This window comes from Octopus bimaculoides, chromosome 6 (genome assembly GCF_046866305.1).
Source record: "Octopus bimaculoides isolate indiv1 chromosome 6, ASM4686630v1, whole genome shotgun sequence".
Classification (NCBI taxonomy): domain Eukaryota; kingdom Metazoa; phylum Mollusca; class Cephalopoda; order Octopoda; family Octopodidae; genus Octopus; species Octopus bimaculoides.
This window is the reverse complement of record NC_142933.1, coordinates 107283125-107293124: the sequence shown is the minus strand read 5'-3', so window position 1 is coordinate 107293124 and position 10000 is coordinate 107283125. Positions and strand designations below refer to the sequence as shown.

The window sequence follows — 10000 nt, the reverse complement described above, 5'->3', positions numbered from 1 at the left end:
AAATAAAGTGTCTTGCTCAAAGACATAACGCACCGCCAGGAATCGAATTCACGACTTTGCGATTGTGAACAGAATGCCCTAACCACTGAGCCATGCGCCTTCGCTACCGCAGGCGATATTCTCACAAATATACTATATAAAATGTCAAAAGTATGGGAAATTCCACAAAATGGGAAGTTTATAATGTAATACGTGAAAGCGTTGGACAGTCGTTGAGTATGAGGAAATTCCCGCATGAAGTTAGAATGTTTAAAATCATTTGGATAAACTCTACACGCACGGTGTAGTTATACGTGTACATACAAACGCTCTTTCATTTAAACGGTCTCTCTAGCTCATTGACTTTCTAGTCCTTCAGTGACTACTCTCTTTCTTTCTCTCATTCACTCTTTCTTTCTCTCCCCCCCCCTCTCTCTCTCTCTCACACACACACGCATCTTCTGTCACTCTTTCTTTCACCTTTTCTTTCTTTACTCTCCTCCCTCTTCCAATCTTTTTTTTTACTTTCTGTGTTGACAAAAAAAAAAAAAAAAGACAAAACAAAAAGCAAAACCAAAACAGAGAGTAATTCGGAAACAGAAAGTAATTTTTCATTCTATTCATAGAACAAATTTCTCTCTGTCTCTATATAAGAAAGCTGCCACATGCGTTTCTATAAGTCTCCAGTCCTGACAGAGAGTTGGTGCAAAAATACTTGCGAGCCTAAGATTATATTTTATTACATATCTAATAACAAACCTACCAAATATGAACATACGTAAGTTGTAGATCTTATATTACTTTCATTACGTTATTTATTATTTGTAATCAAAAGGTAAATAATCCCCGATAACTTTAAGAGGTAACTTTTATGCATTTACATATCTTTTCCTCTTACTCTTTCGGGACTGTTTAGGTTTCATTATTAGTCCCCACAGATATATGTCCCTAACACCAAAGATCGCCAAACTTTTTAACATAAACAAAAATAATTTATTTGTTTTTTTTTTTTTTTGGGGGGGGGGGGGGGGGGGTTACGTTTTCACAGGTTTTTTTGTTTTGTTTTTTTTAAGCACTTTTCCTGATGCGGTAACGATTCCGCCAGTTCGCCACCTTAAACAGTATTCTATACTAGCTACTAATGAAGGCGCGTGGTTTAGTGGTTAGGACATTCGGCTCACGAGCATAAGGTCGTGGGTTCAGTGCCCGGTGACACGTTGTGTCCTTGAGCAAGACACTTTATTTCGTGTTGCTCCAATCTACTCAGCTGGTAAAAATGAGCAGTACCTGTATTTCAAAGGGCCGGCCTTGTCACATTCTGTGTCACGCTGAATCTCCCTGAGAACTACGTTAAGGGTACATGTGTCTGTGGAGTGCTCAGCCACTTACACGTAAATTTCCCGAGCAAGCTGTTCTATTGATCATATCAGTTGGGACCCTCGTCGTCGTAACCGACGGGATGCTCCATTGACTACTGTGATTTTATATTCAAACATTTCCCATTACTTTGACCGAATAAAAACAGCAAAGAACGAGAGAATTTTAATGTTCAACAATAAAAAAAACATGCACGAGTTCTCTACCTTGGTCCGTAGAGCTTTATTTGTCAAAGCTTTTTGTTGCTTTTTTGTATTTTATGTAACTGTGGGAAAAACCACACGAATTCGTTCGCTATATAACAAACAATATAAACACCAAATGTAAGCAAGAAAACTCTTGATATTAAGACTATGAGAATCTAGAAACGTTGAGAATAGATTTAGGAACTCTAGCGTTACAAACCAATTGCAAAGGCTAAGATATGAAAACTTATAAAGTAGAAAATGATAAGATTTAAACGTGGTCGCTTGTTTAAAGAAACATATGTGTGTGTGTGTGTGTGTGTGTGTGTGTGTGTGTGTGTGTGTGTGTGTGTGTGTGTGAGTGTGTGTGTGTGCGCGCGTGTGCGTGCGTATATATGAATATAAAATTGTGTATGTTTATGTATACACACACGCACACAAAAGCAAACATACGTACACATATATTAATGTTTATAATACGCACACATTTATTAATGTCTATAATAAAAACAATTTTGCATGAATCTGATGGCTTACTCTATACTTTTGTGGGGTACAGATTTATCATTCATTATTAAGAATATTCATGACAGTGACTTCGAAGTTTCGGCCAGCTAAGAGAAAAGGGGTAAAATGTCAAAATTACTCCGCAGCATAACTCACATTCTTATTAAAAGAGGAAACGACTGTAGTAGCTGGTAGATGCATTGTGGGTAAATGCATCACCTGACATAGTATAGCGGGAGCCAAGACATCGCCCATTGACAAGCTATTCCTCCGCTGATTAGCATTCAATTGATAATGGCGTTATACCCAAAATAATCAGCATTTTTTTTTTTTTTTTCTAAAAGAATAAGGATATGATGTTTCGAATAAAATTCTTCAGGTATTCGCGGCCTTTTTATCGACAGAAAAAAAAGGCTTTCTTCACACGGATAGCAAAGCCTTCTTTTTTCTGTCGAGCGCTTATCTGCCCTTTTATTAGTCTATTTCCCTTAGTCATTGCACGGTGATCGTCATAAGCTTTAAGCTTATATATATTTTTAAAAATTAATTATTGTTATTTACAGGATATGTAAATCACGGCGCCGTAATAAAAAAAAAACATTCGCACCGAAAGCACACACACACACACACACACACACACACTCACACACTCACACATACATACATATATATATATATATATATATATATATATATATATATAAGAAATGGTGTAGATAATATCCAAAATTAAGAAACAATGTAGATAATATCCAGGCTACATATGTTTCAAAACTAGTAGAACCTCGGAACTGGTAATTACGTAAATGAGGAGTAATCTGTTAACTACTCGTTGGGCCAAAGATACCTTAAACAATATTAAAAACAAAAAGGCCCTGCGAATAGCTGGCGCATTCTCCCTCGTTCGGGCAGTTACAACTTCCGAGGTTCTGCTAGCAATGAAACATATGCAGCCTGGATTTTATTTGCTCCGTTCCTTAATTTTGAATTTATATTCTAAAACGCAGCAATCCCAGCAACTAACCTGGATTCCAAAAACAATGTCAGGAAGATGCACAGTGTGATAGCACATCTTTCATGCAAGTCTGATGAATTGCCACTCTATTGTCTAAAACAGCAAACATTATATAAATCACCACTTCGAATTTTTGCGTAAACTGCCGTTGCAAGCAGAGTTGCTACAGAAACAATTGTAAGGAATTACTAAAGATGTGTTAAAGAATTTGTTTGTTTTGTTAGTATTTGGATTATAATTTATTCTTCGACAAACCCATATTACTGGGTGACTGTCGTGAACCTAGTATTTTCTACACTTGAAGAATTCCGGCATTGGTCTCGAACCCGACAACATTGATAGCCCAGTATTTGGGTGGAATGCTTTTCTGGCAATACCCAACTTTTACACACACACACACACACACACATGTTTGTATGTATGTATTAATTTATATTTATTGTTATACACTAACTGGCAAAAACGTTTACCATCCCAAGCATAACAATATCTCTGTGTGGGGGGGGGCGTGTGTGTGGATGTGAGTATAGGCTGGTGGCATTTGCTTGAATCTCTCTCCCACTCTATCTCTCTCTTTCTCTCACTCCTCTTTCTCTCTCTCTCTCTCTCGCTCTCTCTCCGTCATACACACACACATGCACACATTTACATTTTTACCATCAGATTCTCTCAGTGTAACTTATAGTTTACACCACATAAATTTACCGTTGGTGCTTTAATATAACTGACTGACGCAGCTGAACTATTTCTGTTATGAAAGATTAATAAAGTATTAATATTTCCTTGTTCCTTTCGTCATCTTCAAATTTATGCTATTTTTTTCATTTAGATTTGCAGTTTGTTTCTTTCGCACTATGTTTATTTGCGTGCATTACATTGGTTTGTGGACTACCAATAGAACCCTCAGAACCACCTATAAAATCAACAATAATTGATCTCAAGTTTGCGTTGACCACCGCGAAAATAGTATCGATTGCTGTAAACAATACCTTCAAAACTTATGTAAGTTTTCACTTAATTCTCTAAGATTTAGTAAATTCTTATTCCATCTTAATATGCGCGGTACGTAAGGCGGCGAGCTGGCAGAAACGTTAGCACGACGGGCGAAATGCTTGGCGGTATTTCGTCTACCGTTACGTTCTGAGTTCAAATTCCACCGAGGTCGATTTTGCCTTTCATCCTTTCGGGGTCGATAAATTAAGTACCAGTTAAACACTGGGGTCGATGTAATCGACTTAATCCCTCTGTCTGTCCTTGTTTGTCCCCTCTATGTTTAGCCCCTTGTGGGCAATAAAGAAATAAGAAACGTTAGCACGTCGGGCGAAATGTTTAGTGGCATTTCGTCTGTCTTTATGTTCTGAGTTCAAATTCCGCCGAGGTCGACTTTGCCTTTCATCCTTTCAGGGTCGATAAATTAAGTACCAGTTGCGTACCGGGGTCGATCTAATCGACTGGTGCCCTCACCAAAAATTTCGGGCCTTGTGCTTAGAACAGAAAAGAATATGCGCGGTACGTCAAAAAAACTGTCACATTTTACAATTTGACAATTGGATCAATAACAACTGCACGGAGCACACAAGTCCAAACCGTTGTGATAACTAAGAAACGAGTCATAAAACATTAGTTGTTATGTATTGAAGACATCCGTCAAGGTCACAATTAACTTTCATTCCTCTGAGGTCGATAAAATCTCAGTATTGAGATAGATTTAAAAGGATTAACCCGATCCTGTGCATAATTATTGGTCCTCGCACCTAGAAATGATAGATGGAGCTGTAATAGTGTAATACATTTTCTATTTGGTTGCACCTGTGGAAATTTTAAAGCTTAATGAAAATTTTAAAGTTGGTGTATAGATGTAATTTTCCACACTGAATTTCATGAGATAATTCACTTTTCCCAGAAAAAAAAGCTTAAAAGACGTTACAGAGGTTTAAATTTTGATCATTTTTACCCAATCAAAAAACAAGATTTGAAAGCTGTCATTTTGTGCGTGACAGCACCAGTTGTCAACATTGCGAAGATAACAAGTGAGTTAATATGAAACCGTAAACAAATGAAATACTCGCGGAATTCTGCTTTACCACGTCGTTTAGCCCCTCATAACTCTTATTTTGGTGGGATTTTCGAATTTATATTCTTCGCACGGAAATTCATACTATTATGCAAAAACAAAAAACAAAAACTTCTTGCATTAAGGCCTATTTAGCTGTTGTTTTTTTACATATCTCCCGATCGCCTCATACCTCATATTTTAAGCATTTAATAATCAAAAGATGATTGCGTGGCTTGATAGGACAGCAGCAGAGGGGTAAGGAGCTTGATAACAGCATGGCTTGTTACTATGGAAACAGCCACTTATATGTCTGTGGCTTTCGATTGGCTAAAATTACCCAAAATTTACAAACTTTAAAAGCTATTAACTCTTTAATTGTTGATTTATGACAAAATAAATTTCATGAAAATGATTACCACACAAAGCTGCACCAATACACCAAATATGAAATCAACTGGAACCAAAATTGAAGAAACTGAAAAGTGGTAGCCCAACTGAAAAGATCCTAATACACATTAAAGCGGCCTCATAAGAAAAGCGGGCATTGTTGTACAACAAAGGTTTCGCTTATTTTCATTGATTATCAAATACGTTTTGTTCTTTAAATTCTGAAAATATGAAATCACTCGCTTCTTGGAGGCACGTCACTCTTAACACAAATCATAGTGCCTACGTTTTAATAAAATCCAAAATGAATAAACTGATTATATCAAAATTGGTATTTACATACAACTAATCGTTTCGTAATATTTTAATTATTAGATTTATTTTAAATTAATGAAATCTTATTTGATTATTTTAGTATAGGAATGTAATCTTAGATTACTTTGTCGAATTTTTATATAAACTACGATCCTAACTACAAAACGACTTGCTAGAATCATACAGAAATCTCGGATTGTTTACGTACATACTAGACAATTTTACCCTTTATATATTTAAGACATTATTGTAATCTTCTACAGTGTCCATGGACAAACATAAATAGATGCCATCAACTTGCTGACTATTTCCGTAACAAACTGGTCGTTCCATTACCACAGTTGTCTCTTCAAGACAACATTACCAAAAACCAAACAGAATTGTTAAATGTAAGTAAAAACACCTTAACATTTAATTCGGATCTTCCTAAAATCTTTCTCACTGGTATTTTTTGTTTCTCTTTTAATTTTCTATACCAATATAATTTTACATGCTGATGACAAAAATTACATTCATTTTCAGTAGAAATAAATAAAATTTTTACATGCCCTTAAAATTTGAAATTTTAACCACTTGGAAACCAACATCGTTGACATACCAGAAATAACAATTCCCATGTGTTTACGTTAAAATTTTATCAATATGAAATCTTGAAAGGATATTGTTTTCTCTTGAATGGAAAGAATTGAATGAAAGAAAACGAAAACCATTATGGAGCTAAACAAAAATTAATAAAATACAATAAAAAATTATATGGCTGTGCAGTAAGAAACTTGCTTTGCAACCACATAGTTCCGGGTTCAGTCCCACTGCGTGGCACCTTGGGCAAGTATTTTCTAATATAGCTGTGGGCTGATCAGAGCCCTGTGAGTGGATTTGGTAGACGGAAACTGAAAGAAGCTTGTCACCCAACTCCCACATACCCCACCCTACCCCTACCCTCACCTCCAACCCACACCGCACTCTTGCTTACCCCACCCTCATCTCCCCCACACCACCACACCACATCAGTATTTTAATCGTGAGTTAAAATCTTTAGTAGGGGGACAATTTTTTAAATTTTATTTTAACTTCATGTTATTTATTTGTCTAGTAGGACTGGTATTTTGAATTTTTAGTCGCTTTATTTTAACTTTTAGACCTTTTGTATTCTATTATATAAAAAATATATCTTACATTATTTATATATATTTTTAACTCGAATTAGATATATTTGTATTTTATTACAATATATGCTTTTTAAAATTGTACATTTTATATATATATGTATTATTTTTATATTATATGCTTTTCTTATGTGTTTGTGGACCATGGTGTATTTTTTATATATGATTGTTTGTTTGAGGGGTGGTGTTTTTGTTGAGTTGTTGACCCGAACATAATGTTTTTATTCTGTCACTAATGCCTTTATATATATATAAAACAAATTACATAGAGAAATACAATGGACAATCTAACAATTTATTTACATTATATGATATACTATACTATAAAATATAATATAACATAAGACAAATAAAGCCAACTATTTGCTTCGACTTATATACATTATTTGATTTATAAACAATTCTTATCTATATTATACAAGTCTCTTCAGTGTCAAGGTTCAAAAGGCAGACGAAATTCATGCTAGATTGTAAAATATTGATTCGGAATACCTATTCTCAGAGCGACAAAAGGGTCCGATAGAATAAGTACTAGGCTTACAAAGAGTAAGTCCTGGGATCGTTTTCTCCGACTATAGACGGTGCGCCGGCATGGCGGCCGTCAAATGACTGAAAGAAGTAAAAACGAAGAGAAAAAGTATGAAAAGAAATAACTAAATCTAACACTAACCAAATCTTTCATTACAGATGGCCCTAGTCAACAGCTCTACCACACTCAGGAAATATGCCATCCTGATTAAGAACCAAGTGGAGATAGAACATGACCGTATATGTGCTCCTGCCAAAATCATAGCAGTGCCGTGTCATTATCCAGCTGCCTGTTCTAAGCATATTTCTGATTCAAAGGCTATGAGTTATTGCTATTTGAGATTTGTTGAATCCTATTTAACTGACTTGAATCTGTTGGTAAGCATCGATATTGTAATCATTTCTTGAGTTTGAAGTCCGCAGGTGGTAAATCTGGCGAATAGGGTGGGTGCGGAAGTGATACCATTTTGTTTTTGGCGAGGAACTCACGAGTGAGGAGAGCTTGGTGTACAGGGTGCATTGTGGTTGTGAAGAATTTAATTTTACACGCTCCACAGATCCGGTCACTTTCGCCGAATGTCCACCCTGAAACGCATCCAGACACCACACTAGAACTCTCGATTGATATATATATATATATATATATATATATATATATATAAGGATGAGATCGTTATTTAAAGTACCGATCATATCAAGTGGCCAGCATGGGAATAAAAACCTCATAGGTAATAATTATTATTAAAATTATAATTAAGGGTATCTAAAAGATACCACCACGCTAGAGATAGCAGTCAAAACGTGACTCTAAAACCACATCAAGTATTCATACAGCACCAGGAGAAAGACAAAGAGACAAATAAACTAGTAAAAAATTATTGGTCTTAGAGTCAAGTTTTGGCAGCTATCTCTGACATGGCAGTATCTTTTAGATACCCTTAATTATAATTTTATATATATGTATATATATTCTGTATTTAGCTTCTTCGTTGGTGGTTGTGGAATAAATGTTATCTCTAATATTGCTGTTTGTTCAAGCGTACAATGTTGATTTTGACTGGTTAGTGTCTTCTTCTTAGAACGTGCGTGGCCTAGTGGTTAAGATGTGTATGCTTATGATCGCAACATCATGGTTTCGATCCCTAAACCGTGTGCTGCTGTGTGTTCTTAAGCAAGAAACTTCATTTCACTTTACTCCAGTCCACTCAGCAGTGAATGAGTTACTCTCAAACGGAGGACTGTCGTCTCGTTCAGGTGCAAATGTTGTGATCTCTATCACAGATAGACCTTGGAAACCGGACATTCAGTCCTATGAGTCATAGGACTCGAACCCCTCAATGTCCATCGATCTTACTTTCCTTTTACTCTGCTCCTCCTATAATAATTTATATCTTTTTTCATGTATTTCAGATATCCTTGGATTCTCGTGACACAAAAGTAGACGAGAGGCTTTTCTTACGAAAAGGCGCTTCAGCTTTTCATCGACGAATATCCATTCTGGTTACTCTACAGACACTTCTGGAACATGTAACCCTCACCCAAAGAATTCTACAGATATACGAGTAGTTATTGCTATCATTAGAATTTTAAAGAAATGAGATGAATATCTGGCGTGGCTATAGGTGCAAGCGTAGCTGTGTAAGAAGTGTCTTTCAACCACATGGTTCTGGGTTCAGTTCCACGAATAGCAACTTGGTACAAGTGTCTTCTATAACCTCGGGCCGACCAAAGCCTTGTGAGTGAATTTACTAGACAGCAACTGAATGAAGCCCGTGGTGGATATGTGCATGTGCGTGTGGGCCTTTGTGTCTGTGTTTGTTCTCCACCATAATTTGACAACCAGTGTTGGTATTTCTACGTCCCCGTAGCTTAGTGGTTCGGCAAATATACTAAGCACTAAGCTTTAAAAAAGTAGTGGAGTCGATTGATTCGACTAAAATTTCTTCAACGCTGTAATCCAGCATGGTTGCAGTTTAATGCAGGGGTCGGCGAACCGGGGTAAATTACTCCACTTGGGGGTAAAAATGAAATTCTTGGGGGTAATGATGACTCATTAGACGTAAATAAATTTTATAAAAAAATGTGTTCCTTGTTACGACAGAAATTTTTCTTGTGGCATGAGGAGGCAGTCGAGAATGTTGCTGCCTTTTGCAACAACCAGCCTCTGCGAATAAGGATTTTCAACTCCAATGAACGTAAACACAAAGCCGAATAATCGAATGGACCCTGAAGACTATATGCTCTGGCATCAAAATGCCCCAATTCTGATGTAATTGTAACAAAAATGAAACAACATTTCTCCAAAACCTGAAGTGAAAAAGTTTCTAGAAAAACCTTTTTGTTTCATAATGAGGATATTAATTTATCTTATCGCGTTTGTTTTATACTTTTTATATTTATAATTGTATTCTCCATATAAATAGATTCAAATATTCTTTTGATTTTCTTCCTTTGAAATCAAGGGAGTAACTTCAGCGTAAATAAA

The 10000-nt window shown here is 36.0% G+C and overlaps 1 protein-coding gene and 1 long non-coding RNA gene across 4 annotated transcripts in view; one reads left to right on the top strand and one right to left on the bottom strand.

Moving 5' to 3' along the window:
- LOC106876457 (uncharacterized) overlaps nucleotides 1-9561 on the top strand; it is a 36669-nt gene extending 27108 nt beyond the window's left edge. Inside the window, exons 1-5 of one of the 2 annotated variants that reach the window (XM_014925017.3) lie at nucleotides 453-757; nucleotides 3893-4065; nucleotides 6085-6210; nucleotides 7675-7893; nucleotides 8926-9561. In XM_014925017.3, the coding sequence (XP_014780503.1) occupies nucleotides 748-757; nucleotides 3893-4065; nucleotides 6085-6210; nucleotides 7675-7893; nucleotides 8926-9081 (684 nt within the window). In that variant the 5' untranslated portion in view covers nucleotides 453-747 and the 3' untranslated portion in view covers nucleotides 9082-9561. Of the gene's footprint in view, nucleotides 1-452; nucleotides 758-3892; nucleotides 4066-6084; nucleotides 6211-7674; nucleotides 7894-8925 lie in introns of those variants that run through there. The other variant, XR_016242386.1, reaches the window with a different exon arrangement.
- Nucleotides 1-10000, bottom strand: part of LOC149135358 (uncharacterized) — an 81317-nt gene that overhangs the window by 62842 nt on the left and 8475 nt on the right. The gene's annotated exons all lie outside the window — the stretch shown is intronic.